At 43.6% G+C, this 18,129-nt stretch overlaps 1 protein-coding gene across 1 annotated transcript in view; it reads left to right on the forward strand.

The window, feature by feature from the left end:
- The window catches only part of LOC148508168 (amine oxidase [flavin-containing] A-like), a 126,430-nt gene that overhangs the window by 68,375 nt on the left and 39,926 nt on the right, over positions 1 to 18,129 (forward strand). Inside the window, exons 7-10 of the mRNA XM_088444906.1 lie at positions 1,921 to 2,070; positions 3,162 to 3,321; positions 12,739 to 12,835; positions 14,962 to 15,015. Of these exons, the coding sequence (XP_088301032.1) occupies positions 1,921 to 2,070; positions 3,162 to 3,321; positions 12,739 to 12,835; positions 14,962 to 15,015 (461 nt within the window). The remainder of the gene's footprint in view (positions 1 to 1,920; positions 2,071 to 3,161; positions 3,322 to 12,738; positions 12,836 to 14,961; positions 15,016 to 18,129) is intronic.

The following is an 18,129-nucleotide window of genomic DNA, read 5'->3' on the forward strand; positions in this document are numbered from 1 at the left end:
GCAAATCCTTTGCAGGCAATTACAGCCTGAAGTCTGGAACGCATAGACATCACCAGACGCTGGGTTTCATCCCTGGTGATGCTCTCCAGGCCTCTACTGCAAATGTCTTCAGTTCCTGCTTGTTCTTGGGGCATTTTGCCTTCAGTTTTGTCTTCATCAAGTGAAATGCATGCTCAATCGGATTCAGGTCAGGGGATTGACTTGGCCATTGCATAACATTCCACTTTTTAGCCTTAAAAAACTCTTTGGTTGCTTTTGCAGTATGCTTCGGATCATTGTCCATCTGCACTGTGAAGCGCCGTCCAATGAGTTCTGAAGCATTTGACTGAATAGGAGCATATAATATTGGCCAAAACACTTCAGAATTCATTCTGCTGCTTTTGTCAGTAGTCACATCATCAATAAATACAAGGGAACCAGTTCCATTGGCAGCCATACATGCCCACGCCATGACACTACCACTACCATGCTTCACTGATGAGGTGGTATGTTTTGGATCATGAGCAGTTCCTTTCCTTCTCCATACTTTTCTCTTCCCATCACTCTGGTACAAGTTGATCTTTGTCTCATCTGTCCATAGGATGTTGTGCCAGAACTGTAATGGCTTTTTTAGATGTTGTTTGGCAAACTCTAATCTGGTCTTCCTGTTTTTGTGGCTCACCAATGGTTTACATCTTGTAGTGAACCCTCTATATTCACTCTTGTGAAGTCTTCTCTTGATTGTTGACTTTGACACATATACACCTACCTCCTGGAGAGTGTTCTTGATTTGGCCAACTGTTGTGAAGGGGTTTTTCTTCACCAGGGAAATAATTCTTCTGTCATCCACCACAGTTGTTTTCCACGGTCTTCCGGGTCTTTTGGTGTTGCTGAGCTCTCTGGCGCTTTTTTTCTTTTTAAGACTGTTCCATACAGTTGATTTGGCCACACCTAATGTTTTTGCTATCTCTCTGATGGGTTTGTTTTGATTTTTCAGCCTAATGATGGCTTGCTTCACTGATAGTGACAGCTCTTTGGATCTCATATTGAGAGTCGACAGCAACTGATTCCAAATGCAAATATCACACCTAGAATCAACTCCAGACCTTTTACCTGCTTAATTGATAATGAAATAACGAGGGAATAGCCCACACCTGTCCATGAAATAGCTTTTGAGTTGATAGTCCCATTACTTTTGGCCCCTTAAAAAGTGGGAGGCACATATAGAAACCGTTGTACTTCCTACACCGTTCACCTGATTTGGATGTAATTACCCTCAAATTAAATCTGAAAGTCTGCAGTTAAAGCACATCTTGTTTCTTTCATTTCAAAGCCATTGTGGTGGTGAATAGAGGCCAAAATATGAAAATTCTGTCAATGTCACAATATTAATGCACCTGACTGTATACACTAGTATTTTGAACCAGTAATTTGACGGGTCGCTAGCTACCGTATCTGGTGTTGCAGGGGTTTTATTTTTTTCTCTCATCCCTGTCTCTCATATCTTCCCTCAGTCTGTGTCACGAGGGTGGAGATGGTATAGGGCAGGATGCTTTAGTGGGGCGCGGCTATAAGGGCAGAGCGCGCACCCCGGTAAAACAGTTTAGCGGGAACACTAGGTACTGCTTCTGCTAAGGCGCAATCTCCAGGCGCAGATAGGAGGGAACTGTCCTTACATCCTTCCAGCGCTGGCTGGGAATGAAGAGAGGTTGTGTCTGTGTATCAGGTAGCTAATGAGAGCTGCAGGGGTAGGGAACAGGGTCAGTATCTCTCTCCAGCTCTTACAGCACCTGTGCTAGACAGACAAAGAAGCTGATAATATAATAGTATATATAGAGAGAATTTTATTAATTAATATTTACATTGTAAATTATACTGCTCTTGTGCGTTTCACAAAGGCAGGCAATAAATGAAAGTAAAGTCATGACTTTGTAATTCAAGGAGCGAAAGTTCATTGGAGGCGCTGGACAGATTAGTGAGAAATTAATGGAATATCTTCAGGATCGAGTGAAATTACAGAGACCGGTGGTCAGACTTGATCAGTCAGGTGAAAATGTCGTTGTGGAGACCTTAAACCATGAAGTCTTTTATGTAAGTAAATTAGTATAATTACTGATTTGCTGTATACTGTAAGTAGAAGTGCCATTAACTGTGGACTACTATATTACACGATAATCAAGTAAAGAAACCACAGGGGAAAGTACAGGGAACAATTCCTGCTTCCAGAGCAGTTAATGGCTTCATAGACACACAAGTGGGGTCAGGAATCGCCATGCTTTCCATTCTGCCGAATCATGTATTATTATGGTGCTAGACTTTAATCATTCAGAACTACTGATTGGGAATCTGGCTCATCTGTTGAAAACAACATCAGTTACTAGCAAGTTCTGACAACGTGCACAGCTAATACCCCTTTTACACCTAAATTCCAGGGCCTGACCCGGAGTTGGAACAAAGTTCCTATCTGGATCAGACCCGGAATTTTGCCGGCGCAGATTCGGGATATTCCCGAGTCAGCGCCGCTTACACCGGAGTCGGGTCTGCATAGACCCGGCTTTTCCGGAATGAAAGTGATCTCTTGGAGATGACGTCATCTCCAAGCGCCACTGAAGCCGGACTAATCGGCCGGCTAGCAGCGGGCTAGCAGCGCACTCCAGGTCATCGTGACCCGGAGTGCTCTGTTCTCACATTCAGGGTTTCACGGGCTATGCCCGTGTTAAACCCTGCAAGTTACCTGTGTTGGATTGCCGGGTCAGTCGACCCGGCGTTCCAACCCTATCCCCTTTTACACCAGGGAGCTGCCCGGGTTAACCCTTCAAAAACCCTGGTTTTAGGTCCGGTGTAAAAGGGGTATTATTGTGCAATAGAGTATTTGTCATCAAGAGCCAAATAAAGCTAAAAAATATTGTTGATTTACTATAGTATAGAGTGAATTGTATGATCTATATTTTCTTAGTTGTTAACTTTGAATATTTTTTACAATAATTTTATTCCTAAATTTATTAAATTTAAATATATTTTCATGAAGCATGTGTGGAGAGGTGATTCATGTTTGTTTAGTCTTAACTTTATAACTCACCAAGTTCTAATGTTCAGAAATGTTTACATTTATAGTTATAGCTACTAGTATAACACCTGTACTATTAATTATGAGATTGCAATCACATTTTTTTTTTTTTCAGGGCAAGTATGTTATCAGTGCTATACCACCATGTCTAACTGTAAAGATCCACTTTAATCCAGAGCTGCCACCAATTAGAAATCAGTTAATACAGAAAATCCCAATGGGATCTGTTATAAAGTGCATGATGTACTACAAGGAAGCTTTTTGGAGAAAATTGGGTAAATAATTAAATCATGTATACAAGTGTTCTGCTATATGTTTGTGTTTTATTTCATTACAGTTTTTTTTATGTCTTTTATATCAAACTTCAAGCTGCAAACCCACAAAAATTGAGGACAGCTTTTAAACATAAATTACAGATGTGTCCACATACATCTTACCTTCGTAAGCTACAAGTCGCGTTAAACATAACGCGTGAGCACGTGCAACTCGGTAGCACCGAGTGTCTTTTCATGCGACTTTTTACCTTCAAATGCGTCTTATTTGCAAAACGATGCAAATTCTTACAGCCTGCCACTGTACAGTTTGTCCACATACATCTGACTTCCTTAAACAGTCGCGCCATGCAGTGACATGACTCAGTAGCACTGAGCGTCTTTTCATGCGACTTTTATCTTCATATTTGAAAAGCGATGCGAATAGGACGTATAAGCAACTTCTGCTGATTAAATTATATGCTGCGTGCCTCTATTCTGTGTGCGAATACGTTACAGTGTCAACGACTGTGACACTGTAATGTAGCATTTCGCATGCAGATATAAGACACAATTGAAGGTAAAAGTCATACAAATAGACTCTCAGTGCTACAGAGTCACGCCATGGCACGGCGCAACTAGAAAGGTTGTTTAATGCGCAAGGAGGTAAGATGTATGAGGACTAGGGGTGTGCACCGGCCACTTTTCGTGTTTTGTGTTTTGGTTTTGGATCTGGATCTTTCTTCGTGTTTTGGATCTGGATTGGTTTTGCCAAAACCACCCTTCCGTGTTTTGGGTTCTGGGTTTTGTGTTTTGGATCTGTATTTTTTTGAAAAAAAGCATAAAAACAGCTAAAATCACAGAATTTGTAGGTTTTTCTGCTCCTATGCTATTATTAACCTCAATAACCTTAATTTCCACTCATTTCCAGTCTATTCTGAACACCTCACACCTCACAATAGTGTTTTTATGTCCAAAAGGTTGCACCGAGGTAGCTGGATGACTATGCTAAGCGACACGAGTGGGCGGCACAAACACGTGACCCATCTAGGAGTGACACTGCAGTGGCAGGCAGGATGGCAGTTAGAAAAACTAGGCCCCAAACTGTACATAATGCAAAGAAAAAAAGAGGTGCAAGATGGAATTGTCCTTGGGCCCTCCCACCCACCCTTATGTTGTATAAACAGGACATGCACACTTTAACAAATCAATCATTTCAGCGCCAGGGTCTGCCACACAACTGTGGCTGAAATGATTGGTTCGTTTGGGCCCCCACAAAACAAGCTGGCAATTAATGTGTCCCTGCACAAACTGGCTCTACGGAGGCAAGATGTCATCCTCATCCTCCTCATCCACCGATTCCTCACCCTCTTCAGTGTGTACATCCTCATCCTCACAAAGTATTAACTCGTCCCCACTTGAATCCACCACCACAGGTCCCTCTGTACCTTCTGGAGGCTGGTCTCCCTGGAAGAGCTGATAATTCATTTTGATGAACATCATCTTCTCCACATTCTGTGGAAGCAACCTCCTACGCCTTTCGCTGACAAGGTTCCCGGCTGCACTAAACACTCTTTCGGAGTACACACTGGAGGGGGGGCAACTCAGGTAAAATAGAGCCAGTTTGTACAGGGGCCTCCAAATTGCCTCTTTTTCCTGCCAGTACAGGTATGGACTGTCTGACATGCCTACTTGGATGCTGTCACCGATGTAATCCTCCACCATTCTGTCAATGGTGACAGTATCATATGCAGTGACAGTAGACATGTCAGAAATTGTTGCCAGGTCCTTCAGTCCGGACCAGATGTCCAAACTTGGTCCTGCCTGCCCTGCATCACCGCCAGCGGGTTGCTTAGGATACCTAAGTTTTTTCCTGGCAGCCCCAGTTGCGGGAGAAAATGAAGAAGGAGCCGTTGACGTGTCACGTTCCGCTTCAGCTGACAGTGTGTTCACCAGCAGGTCTTTGCACCTCTGCAGGCTTGTGTCGGCCGGAAAGAGAGACACCACATAGGCTTTAAACCTAGGATCGAGCACGGTGGCCAAAATGTAGTGGTCTGATTTCAACAGATTGACCACCCTGGAATCCTGGCAAAGCGAATGAAGGGCTTCATCCACAAGTCCCACATGCCGAGCGGAATCGCTCCGTCTTAGCTCCTCCTTCACTTTCTCCAGCTGCTTCTGCAAAAGCCTGATGAGGGGAATGACCTGACTCAAGCTGGCAGTGTCTGAACTGACTTCACGTGTGGCAAGTTCGAAGGGCTGAAGAACCTTGCACAACACGGAAATCATTCTCCACTGCGCTTGAGTCAGGTGCATACCCCCTCCTTTGCCTATGTCATAGGTGGATGTATAGGCTTGTATGGCCTTTTGCTGCTCCTCCATCCTCTGAAGCATATAGAGGGTTGAGTTCCACCGCGTCACAACCTCTTGCTTCAGGTGATGGCGGGGCAGGTTCAAGAGTGTTTGCTGGCGCTCCAGTCTTCGGCACGCAGTCGCTGAATGGCGAAAGTGGCCAGAAATTTTTCGGGCCACCCAAAGCGTCTCCTGCACGCCCCTGTCGCTTTTCAGAAAATTCTGCACCACCAAGTTTATTGTGTGAGCAAAACATGGGACGTGCTGGAATTTGCCCAGATGTAATGCCCGCACAATATTGGTGGCGTTGTCAGATATCACAAATCCCCAGGAGAGTCTAAGTGGGGTAAGCCACTGGGCGATGATTTCCCTCAGTTTCTCTAAGAGGTTGTCGGCGGTGTGCCTCTTACTGAAACCGGTGATACACAGCGTAGCCTGCCTTGTAACGAGCTGGCGTTTCTGAGATGCTGCTACTGGTGACGCTGCTGCTGTTGCTGCGTAAGGTGATACATCTACCCAGTGGGCTGTCACAGTCATATAGTCCTTAGTCTGCCCTGTTCCACTTGTCCACATGTCCGTGGTTAAGTGGACATTGTGTACAACGGCATTTTTCAGGACACTGAGGACACTTTTTCTGACGTTTCTGTACAGTCTCGGTATCGCCTGCCTAGTGAAGTGGAATCTAGACGGGATTTGGAACCGGGGACACACTACCTCCATCAATTGTCTAAATCCCACTGCACTAATGGCGGATACCGGACGCACGTCTAACACCAACATAGCAGTCAAGGCCTCAGTTATACGTTTTGCTTCAGGATGACTGCTGTCGTACTTCATCCTCCTCGCTAAGGACTGTTGGAGGGTCAATTGTTTAGTAAAAGTAGTGGTGTTCCTACTTCCTCTCTGGGATGATGAACGACTCCCAGCAGCAGCAGCAACAGCAGCAGCGGCAGCAGTAGGCGTAGCAATGCAGGATCCTCCGGAGGAATCCCGGATAGGAGAGTCAGTCATGCCAGTGATATGGCCTGCAGGACTACTTCCGATCCTGACTAAGGAGGAAATTGACGAGGAGGGAGTTGACGGTGTGGTTTGCAGGCGCTTGGATACAACAGGACAACGGGATTTAGGTGTCCCTGGACTGCTTACGGTCTGAGCCAAAGTTTCTGAACTTGACAGTAACTTTTTATGAACGCGCTGCAGGTGCCGTATAAGGGAGGATGTTCCTAGGTGGTTGACGTCCCTACCCCTACTTATTTCACCTTTACATATGGTACATATGGCAAGACAGTTGTTGTCCGGATTTGGATAGAAATATTGCCAGACCAAAGAGGTGGAATGTTTGGTCTTCTGCCCAGGCATGACCGTGATGGGCTTTTTCATCCCACGGACAACAACTGTCTCCCCCGGAGCCTGATTTAAACAAACCACATCACCATCAGAATCCTCCTCGCCAACTTCCTCCTCAGCGCCAGCTACACCAGTATCCTCATCCTGTTGTACTTCAACAGTGACATCTTCAATTTGCATATCAGCAAGTGGACTGTGGGTGCTCCTTTCAGCACTTGCAGGGGGCGTGCAAATGGTGGAAAGAGCCACCTCTTCCCGTCCAGTGCTGGGAAGGTCAGGCATCGCAACCACCACCACACTTGGACTCTCTTTGGGGATTTGTGATATCTTCTTAGAAAGCACAGTTCTTCGCTGTGCTTTTGCCAGCTTAACTCTTTTGATTTTTTTAGTGGGAGGAGTGCTTCCATCGTCATGTGAAGCTGAACCACTAGTCATGAACATACTAGGGATCGACCTTAGCCGTTCCTTGCCACTCCGTGTCGTAAATGGCATATTGGCAAGTTTACGTTTCTCTTCAGCTGATTTAAATGTCTTTTTCAAGGTCATTTTCCTGAACTTTGCCATTTGGGATTGTATGTGCCCTCTACTATGACATTGGGCATCGGCCTTGGCAGACGACGTTGATGGCATGTTATCGTCTATGTCATGACTAGTGGCAGCAGCTTCAGCACTAGGAGGAAGTGGTTCTTGATCTTTCTCTATTTTATTTTTATCGGAGAAAGTTTGGTCCTCCATTTATGTTATATCGATTTGATATATACGTGCGGCTAAACACAGAAAATAATTTTTTTTTTGGTTCGGACTGGAGTGTACTTTGTGGGTTACAGCACCCTTTAACGGTCAAGCCAGCCGGCCCTTTACTTATGACACAGGCGCACTCTTGGCACTACTTTGTTGATGCACGTGCGGCTACTGCGCACACAATTCACAAACACAGAAAATAATTTTTTTTTGGTTTGGACTGGAGTGTACTTTGGGGGTTACAGCACCCTTTAACGGTCAAGCCAGCCGGCCCTTTACTTATGACACAGGCGCACGCTTGGCACTACTTTGTTGATGCACGTGCGGCTACTGCGCACACAATTCACAAACACAGAAAATAATTTTTTTTTGGTTTGGACTGGAGTGTACTTTCGGGGGTTACAGCACCCTTTAACGGTCAAGCCAGCCGGCCCTTTACTTATGACACAGGCGCACGCTTGGCACTACTTTGTTGATGCACGTGCGGCTACTGCGCACACAATTCACAAACACAGAAAATAATTTTTTTTTAGGTTTGGACTGGAGTGTACTTTCGGGGGTTACAGCACCCTTAACGGTCAAGCCAGCCGGCCCTTTACTTATGACACAGGCGCACGCTTGGCACTACTTTGTTGATGCACGTGCGGCTACTGCGCACACAATTCACAAACACAGAAAATAATTTTTTTTTTGGTTTGGACTGGAGTGTACTTTCGGGGGTTACAGCACCCTTAACGGTCAAGCCAGCCGGCCCTTTACTTATGACACAGGCGCACGCTTGGCACTACTTTGTTGATGCACGTGCGGCTACTGCGCACACAATTCACAAACACAGAAAATAATTTTTTTTTTGGTTTGGACTGGAGTGTACTTTCGGGAGTTACAGCACCCTTAACGGTCAAGCCAGCCGGCCCTTTACTTATGACACAGGCGCACGCTTGGCACTACTTTGTTGATGCACGTGCGGCTACTGCGCACACAATTCACAAACACAGAAAATAATTTTTTTTTGGTTTGGACTGGAGTGTACTTTCAGGGGTTACAGCACCCTTTAACGGTCAAGCCAGCCGGCCCTTTACTTATGACACAGGCGCACGCTTGGCACTACTTTGTTGATGCACGTGCGGCTACTGCGCACACAATTCACAAACACAGAAAATAATTTTTTTTTGGTTTGGACTGGAGTGTACTTTCGGGGGTTACAGCACCCTTAACGGTCAAGCCAGCCGGCCCTTTACTTATGACACAGGCGCACGCTTGGCACTACTTTGTTGATGCACGTGCGGCTACTGCGCACACAATTCACAAACACAGAAAATAATTTTTTTTTTGGTTTGGACTGGAGTGTACTTTCGGGGGTTACAGCACCCTTAACGGTCAAGCCAGCCGGCCCTTTACTTATGACACAGGCGCACGCTTGGCACTACTTTGTTGATGCACGTGCGGCTACTGCGCACACAATTCACAAACACAGAAAATAATTTTTTTTTTGGTTTGGACTGGAGTGTACTTTCGGGGGTTACAGCACCCTTAACGGTCAAGCCAGCCGGCCCTTTACTTATGACACAGGCGCACGCTTGGCACTACTTTGTTGATGCACGTGCGGCTACTGCGCACACAATTCACAAACACAGAAAATAATTTTTTTTTTGGTTTGGACTGGAGTGTACTTTCGGGGGTTACAGCACCCTTAACGGTCAAGCCAGCCGGCCCTTTACTTATGACACAGGCGAACGCTTGACACTACTTTGTTGATGCACGTGCGGCTACTGCGCACACAATTCACAAACACAGAAAATAATTTTTTTTTGGTTTGGACTGGAGTGTACTTTCAGGGGTTACAGCACCCTTTAACGGTCAAGCCAGCCGGCCCTTTACTTATGACACAGGCGCACGCTTGGCACTACTTTGTTGATGCACGTGCGGCTACTGCACACACAATTCACAAACACAGAAAATAATTTTTTTTTGGTTTGGACTGGAGTGTACTTTCGGGGGTTACAGCACCCTTTAACGGTCAAGCCAGCCGGCCCTTTACTTATGACACAGGGGCACTCTTGGCACTACTTTGTTGATGCACGTGCGGCTACTGCGCACACAATTCACAAACACAGAAAATAATTTTTTTTTAGGTTTGGACTGGAGTGTACTTTCGGGGGTTACAGCACCCTTAACGGTCAAGCCAGCCGGCCCTTTACTTATGACACAGGCGCACGCTTGGCACTACTTTGTTGATGCACGTGCGGCTACTGCGCACACAATTCACAAACACAGAAAATAATTTTTTTTTGGTTTGGACTGGAGTGTACTTTCGGGGGTTACAGCACCCTTAACGGTCAAGCCAGCCGGCCCTTTACTTATGACACAGGCGCACGCTTGGCACTACTTTGTTGATGCACGTGCGGCTACTGCGCACACAATTCACAAACACAGAAAATAATTTTTTTTTTGGTTTGGACTGGAGTGTACTTTCGGGGGTTACAGCACCCTTAACGGTCAAGCCAGCCGGCCCTTTACTTATGACACAGGCGCACGCTTGGCACTACTTTGTTGATGCACGTGCGGCTACTGCGCACACAATTCACAAACACAGAAAATAATTTTTTTTTTGGTTTGGACTGGAGTGTACTTTCGGGGGTTACAGCACCCTTAACGGTCAAGCCAGCCGGCCCTTTACTTATGACACAGGCGCACGCTTGGCACTACTTTGTTGATGCACGTGCGGCTACTGCGCACACAATTCACAAACACAGAAAATAATTTTTTTTTTGGTTTGGACTGGAGTGTACTTTCGGGGGTTACAGCACCCTTAACGGTCAAGCCAGCCGGCCCTTTACTTATGACACAGGCGAACGCTTGACACTACTTTGTTGATGCACGTGCGGCTACTGCGCACACAATTCACAAACACAGAAAATAATTTTTTTTTGGTTTGGACTGGAGTGTACTTTCAGGGGTTACAGCACCCTTTAACGGTCAAGCCAGCCGGCCCTTTACTTATGACACAGGCGCACGCTTGGCACTACTTTGTTGATGCACGTGCGGCTACTGCGCACACAATTCACAAACACAGAAAATAATTTTTTTTTGGTTTGGACTGGAGTGTACTTTCGGGGGTTACAGCACCCTTTAACGGTCAAGCCAGCCGGCCCTTTACTTATGACACAGGGGCACTCTTGGCACTACTTTGTTGATGCACGTGCGGCTACTGCGCACACAATTCACAAACACAGAAAATAATTTTTTTTTAGGTTTGGACTGGAGTGTACTTTCGGGGGTTACAGCACCCTTAACGGTCAAGCCAGCCGGCCCTTTACTTATGACACAGGCGCACGCTTGGCACTACTTTGTTGATGCACGTGCGGCTACTGCGCACACAATTCACAAACACAGAAAATAATTTTTTTTTGGTTTGGACTGGAGTGTACTTTCGGGGGTTACAGCACCCTTTAACGGTCAAGCCAGCCGGCCCTTTACTTATGACACAGGCGCACGCTTGGCACTACTTTGTTGATGCACGTGCGGCTACTGCGCACACAATTCACAAACACAGAAAATAATTTTTTTTTAGGTTTGGACTGGAGTGTACTTTCGGGGGTTACAGCACCCTTAACGGTCAAGCCAGCCGGCCCTTTACTTATGACACAGGTGCACGCTTGGCACTACTTTGTTGATGCACGTGCGGCTACTGCGCACACAATTCACAAACACAGAAAATAATTTTTTTTTTGGTTTGGACTGGAGTGTACTTTCGGGGGTTACAGCACCCTTAACGGTCAAGCCAGCCGGCCCTTTACTTATGACACAGGCGCACGCTTGGCACTACTTTGTTGATGCACGTGCGGCTACTGCGCACACAATTCACAAACACAGAAAATATATTATTTTTTTAGCACTTGGGGGGAGCACCCCTGATGGACAGAGCACCCCCTGGACAACACTACAGCACCCCTTTAGGACTGGGACACTGCACAGGACTTTGGAACTGACTGCACAACACAGTCCAGCCAGCCCCTATGGACTTTGAAGTAGTGGACACAGCCCCTATTAACAACAGCAGCACAGCACAACACAGCCAGCCCCTATGGACTTTGAAGTAGTGGACAACAGCAGCACTACACTACACTACACTACACAGCACTAACTCCCACCCTCCCTCTTCACTGTCCACAGCCGAGTGAGAAAATGGCGCCGACGCGGGTACCTTATATAGGATCCAAAACCCGCGAGACTCGGAAGGCGGGATGATGACGTTTTGCCTCGATGTCAGATCCGAGTCAGGCGGGAAAAGTCGAGCCTGACTCGGATCGGACTCGGATCGGGGGGGCTCGGGGGGGTTCGGATTTCAGAAATCCGAACCCGCTCACCCCTAATGAGGACACATCTGTACAGTGGCAGACTGTAAGACAGGGCACTTTATGTATTGAGCAGAGAGGCTTTGGAATTCCCTCCTGACCTTAACTTGCACTGTAACCGCCCCCTTCTCTACTATCACATGACATGCTGAGAGCTGTGATTGTGACTGGCATCCATAAGTGTTTAGACTCTACAGATATATTGCAAAAGTGATAATGATATGTAGGAATAAAACTTATCAGATGCATGCTGAAAACATAATTTTCTATTTACAGAACAAAAATTTCTGTGTGGGTTTGCTGCTCTTAGACATCTGTTTATCAAAATAACTGTTACTGTTAAAAGAGACGTATTAGTTATTTTACACATATTAGGTTTCATGTTAATATTGTAAAATATGGTGTTTTACACAATTTAAAATTCATTTTACTGTAACAAAATATTTAATTTCCATTATTGCATGTTAGCAGTATGCAGCAATGGAAAAACAGTACATTGGAAAATACAATTGATTTGGGTTTCTACGAATTGAAAATGAAAATGACAAAAACTAATTTAAATACTGTACATCATTCTGCCTTCCAACTGCAAATGTTTCTTTTTTTTGTTTGTAAAACAATTAATATTTTTTGTCTTTCTTGACAGATTACAGTGGAGCAATGTTTATTGATGATGAAAATACCCCAGTAGAGATTGCATTAGATGATACTAAACCTGATGGTTCATGTCCAGCTATCATGGGGTAAGAAAATGCTGATAATATAATTTATATGAGGTTGCAGATTTAATGTTGCTGGCACTATATACGTAATTTACCATGTATACACCACACCATTGAATTTTTATACTAATAATGTTTTCAAACTTGTTTTAAAAGGCAGCCTTTATTATAACTTTTTGTTGCCTTCAAATAATGTTATCAAGCATACAAGGAAAGTACATTTTTAATAAATAATTTATAATTAAAGTTTGTAGAGAGGATGAAAAAAACACACCAAAATCCATTGAGATCAACTTATTGTAAAGTTTAATCATTTGGATCCAGCCATTGGATCAGCTGCAAATTTAACCTCCAAGCAGGGTCGGACTGGCCCACAAGGGTACAGGAATCCCCATTGGACACCATTGCCTAACAGCCCCACCCCCGGTTCCCGACTGTGCACTACATTTTGTACATTGTTACTCTAATAGAGAGTCAGTTACCTGGCAGAAACATGGACGAACATGGATGCTCGGTTTGCTGCTCTTTAACTAGCTGTGTCCCTGTACCAGCGTGGGACAAGGTGCACATGCGTGAACTTGCTTTCATGAATGAATATAATCTGACACAATGCTCTATCTATCAGTATGGTCATTTCATCAGATGAAAAGACCATCTTATCTACAAGCGTAGCGTCTGAAGCCGAAGCAGCCACTAACGTATACTTGTGTACAGACAGTGCTATTACTTTGGTTTGTGCCACTTTCTTCCAGAATTTTCACTTTATTATTGTATTTTATTTTGTCACATATATATATATATATATAGATTGTTATTACTAAGTAAATGATGTTTTGTCTTACACCAGCGCTCTCTCCCCTTTCTTTCTTTGGTTAAATTGAGGATGCTGGTCACAGATTTTGAGAAATTTTTTAGTGCCCATATCCCTTCCACCCATTGGCCATCAACTCAACTCATGAAATACAGTGTATGGAAAATTACCTTTATCATTCCCTCTCTATATAGCACTGTGAAGAGATCTGAAAAGTTGTAGATGCTTCAGTATGTATCACTATGACTGAGAACACAATAGACTACATATATTTTCAACATGGTGTAAATAGGGTGTTAGAGAAACTTTGACCTGGTTAATTTAATTTATATATTTTTGGTCATGTAGTTGAAACGTTTTAGAGAGCAGTGATAACTTTTAAACAATAGGTCACTTTTCTCATTATTGATATGGTGCCCGATTCATTACGGATCGCAATTGCATCAGCGTACGCCGATCGGCCGATGGTGCGTACAGCGCATGCGTATGCACCGCTGTGCACGTGCGTGAGTTAGCATGCGATCGCACTGCGATCACTTACGCAGATACAAAGCCATCGCAGATATAGGGACAGGTAAGTGGTTGGAGAAACGCAGGCGTGCCTGTCCGTTTGAATGCCGTTTCCTGGGCGTGCATAAATTAGCCACTGCGACGGCATACGCGGTTTGAGTACTCCCTGCGTGCTATGACAGTTGCAATTTCTGAGTAAGGTCAGACCTGCTGTAATTCTGCGTGAGGGTCTGATGGTACCGATGTATAAGCAGGAATGCAAGGTATTACAGATATTAGATAGCGGTAGTGGGAGCCTCTATGCTGGCTTTGCGATTGCAAACATTAGCATATTTTCGCAGCAGATCTACATGCGTAATTGCAGCTGCAATCGCAATAGCGATCCATAGTGAAACAGGCCCATGGATCCATGGCATCTTCTTCTCGGGCAAAACTAATTCTTTGGATAACATCAGTTGTCAAATGCTTGCAAGCTAATTATTGGCAGCAATCATCTCCTCGGTTACTCACTTCACCAGCGTAGAACGTTTGGGAAGTTAGAGAATCAGACTGCTTTTGATAATGTAGCTACTTTCAAAAATACCTGCTCCCCAGTGGTCCAGGTATAATGGATATAGGTTCTTAAGACATATGCTCTCTATATCAAAAGGGTTAAAATAGATACACAAATTTAAAATAAACTTTATTTGGATTAACAACTGTTCAAAAGACATGTTAATAAATGTTTATGTTAAATTAAATTGATTACAATAAGAAAAAAATTATTTACATGAAATGTAGGATACTATGTTTAAACTTGATCACCATCTATTCTTCTATGTTTCAGTTTTATTTTATCCAGAAGAGCATCTGCTCTTACAAATCTCACCAAGGAGGAGAGGTAGGATTTCTTTAATGCTACCACCTACTGTATTGGTACTGTTCATGTATGTTACTGTATTTATACCCCTTTCTCACCGAGGCAAGTATCCGGGAAAAACCCAGATCGTGTGTTGGTGTAAATGGTTCAGCCCGGGTTTTCTGACTCGGGTCCGCACCCCTGGTCATAAACTGGGGTTTTCCTAGTTCTTAGACAGACTGCGGTAAGAAAGTGGGGTCCTGGGTTACTTTATACGGGGTTATGATCAAGGAACCTCATTGGTAGATTGGAAGCGCTGAAGTGTGCATAAATATCACGCTCCTGCGTAAGTATTTGTGCCGAATTTTAGCTCTCAGCCATAAATTCTGCTCTTCTCCTCCCGAAATAAGACTGGCCATTATTGCAGACTGTAACTACACCATGTAGACAAAAGTGATTGGACACCCTCGTGCAATTGAAATATATACCATGCATACCATTGCACACAAGTTCCAAATGGCCACTAATGTGGCGGTTTGGACAAGAACACTTTGTAGGGAGGCCATGCACTTGCAGTTCTACGGAAACAACAAATGTTTTTATCAGGATGACAATGCCACCTGTCATGTTTTCAGGGCGACACTGGACTGGTATACAGAAAATTTGGTAACCCGGATGGACTGGCCAGCTCAGAGTCAGAGTCCATTCTGTGTGAAAAGGGTATAAGTATGCACTTGTTATGTTGTAGCATAAACTGTAAATAATGAAAAATTGTAACGTTACCTCTCACGGCTCCTTTTATTCGTATATGTAATACACACATGTGATTTCCTGTTTTTGTTTGTTTTTTCCACATCAGGAGTTAGAACTACCTGACAGCTATTTAGAGCAAGTTAATAATTGTGTGTTTGGGTTGTGTAAAGGAATATGTACCTGCTCCCCTCTACCAAGTTAAATAACCTCTCTGGTCACTTTAAAATGGATATTTTAAATAATGCTAATATGTATACAATGCCTTTGCTTTATTATTGCAACCAAGAAATATCTTTTGTATGAACTTCTGGAAATCCCAGTAGCAGTTTCCTGGCTTTGTAAATGCACAAAATGCAGTCCTAGTGGTCAAGTCGCAGGCATTGCATTCAGGGATTGTCCCAAGAAACTATGACTTCCATCAACCATTACATATATACAATTGAACAATATGGGGCTGATTCATGATGCAGCTGGATTTCATGCTGGGAAATAAATGGGGAATATTCAGAGTTGCATGCATTCATCTGGAATCATGAAGCCGGCAGGGTGGGACAGGATAGCCCGATTCAGCATGAATCACGTCATCTACCGCCTGGATCGCCCTCTTCACTTGGGAAGTGGAGGGCCAGTGGATGGCATCTGGAAGAGCCACCCAAGATTATGGAGTCTCCTGGATGTTCTGGGAGAGTAGACAAGTATGCCTATACTAGTAGGTAATTATGGAGACAAATAGAAATAATGGAGTCGTTCTGACACAGGTGCTAAACAAATTAACATATATAATTCCCTGTTATGTAGTCTATTTTCCCAACGTTCTTGTTTCTCTTCCACTGGATGTTTATAAGTTTTCAATCCTCATTATAACGTATGTGGAGAAAGTACATATGGAAAAAACATAAAAACACGGGCTGTTTTATAAGAGGTTTATTCATAAATATTTCCACCAAAAAAATTAGGAGAAATTGAGATAGATCTTAGGGTAGAGATGGGTACGTATCCTACTCACACACCAACACCTCATGATATCCACACCAGGACCAATTAAAAGGAGTGTACCATCACTCACATAAAAGATAAAGTAGTCATATATATAAAGGTGTATTTAGTAATTGTGAAGGATTCAAAGGGACGTACCACACTCACAATGTCGCAATCAGTAGAATTTATATCAAGGTTTCTTTGTGTGCATTTATCCTCATATTGGTGATGTAGAAATCATGGTTTCTCACGTGGGAAACTATATAGATCTTTGCACAGGTGACAATCCTCATAGACTCTAATCACTCCGCCGTATAAAATTATAAGTCTTTAAAAATATGTAGTAGTCTCCAATAATAATAATGTCCAAGATTTATTTGTACATATAATGTAACATAAAAACTCAGTGCAAGCTGATAAAATTTGTAAACAAAAAATTGCAAAAATAATAATGAAGAGGTAGCTGAATTGGACCAAAAAATGATAGAACCCGGACAATCAAAGGGTCAACATACCTCTCTGGTAAAATGAGGATCAAAAGATAAATTCATACCTCCATGTAGTCAACGCGTTTTGTCAAGACATAGTGAAGGTATGGAGCAAAAGGGTATTTATACCTCTGATAGACAATCATCTGGTAACAGGAAATGACATTGGATAATGCAAATAGAAAAACTTCAGTAAAACCGCGTTACAGGCAATAAATATATATATATATATATATAAAGCATATAATAACTAAGTATAAATAAATACCCAAGATTCCAAAATAAGCTTTCCAAGATCAATTACACGAAACTTCCCTGGAAGCGACATCCATGTGTCACCCACCGAAACTGGAAGTAGCGTTCTCCACATGTTGTAAAAAAACGAGAACCCACATAACGGTAACACCGGATGTGCGTCATTGCCGGAAGTGACCTGTGCGTGTCATCTCCCGGAAAGGACTGCAGACTAGGAGGGAAGACAACAAATATACATCGAAGATCAAAATTTAAACAAACATATTACAATTAGGGGTGTGCACCGGCCACTTTTCGTGTTTTGTGTTTTGGTTTTGGATCTGGATCTTTCTTCGTGTTTTGGATCTGGATTGGTTTTGCCAAAACCACCCTTCCGTGTTTTGGGTTCTGGGTTTTGTGTTTTGGATCTGTATTTTTTTGAAAAAAAGCATAAAAACAGCTAAAATCACAGAATTTGTAGGTTTTTCTGCTCCTATGCTATTATTAACCTCAATAACCTTAATTTCCACTAATTTCCAGTCTATTCTGAACACCTCACACCTCACAATAGTGTTTTTATGTCCAAAAGGTTGCACCGAGGTAGCTGGATGACTATGCTAAGCGACACGAGTGGGCGGCACAAACACGTGACCCATCTAGGAGTGACACTGCAGTGGCAGACAGGATGGCAGTTAGAAAAACT

This window comes from Taudactylus pleione, unplaced genomic scaffold (genome assembly GCF_031769625.1).
Source record: "Taudactylus pleione unplaced genomic scaffold, aTauple2 ptg000374l, whole genome shotgun sequence".
Taxonomy (NCBI): Eukaryota; Metazoa; Chordata; class Amphibia; order Anura; family Myobatrachidae; genus Taudactylus; species Taudactylus pleione.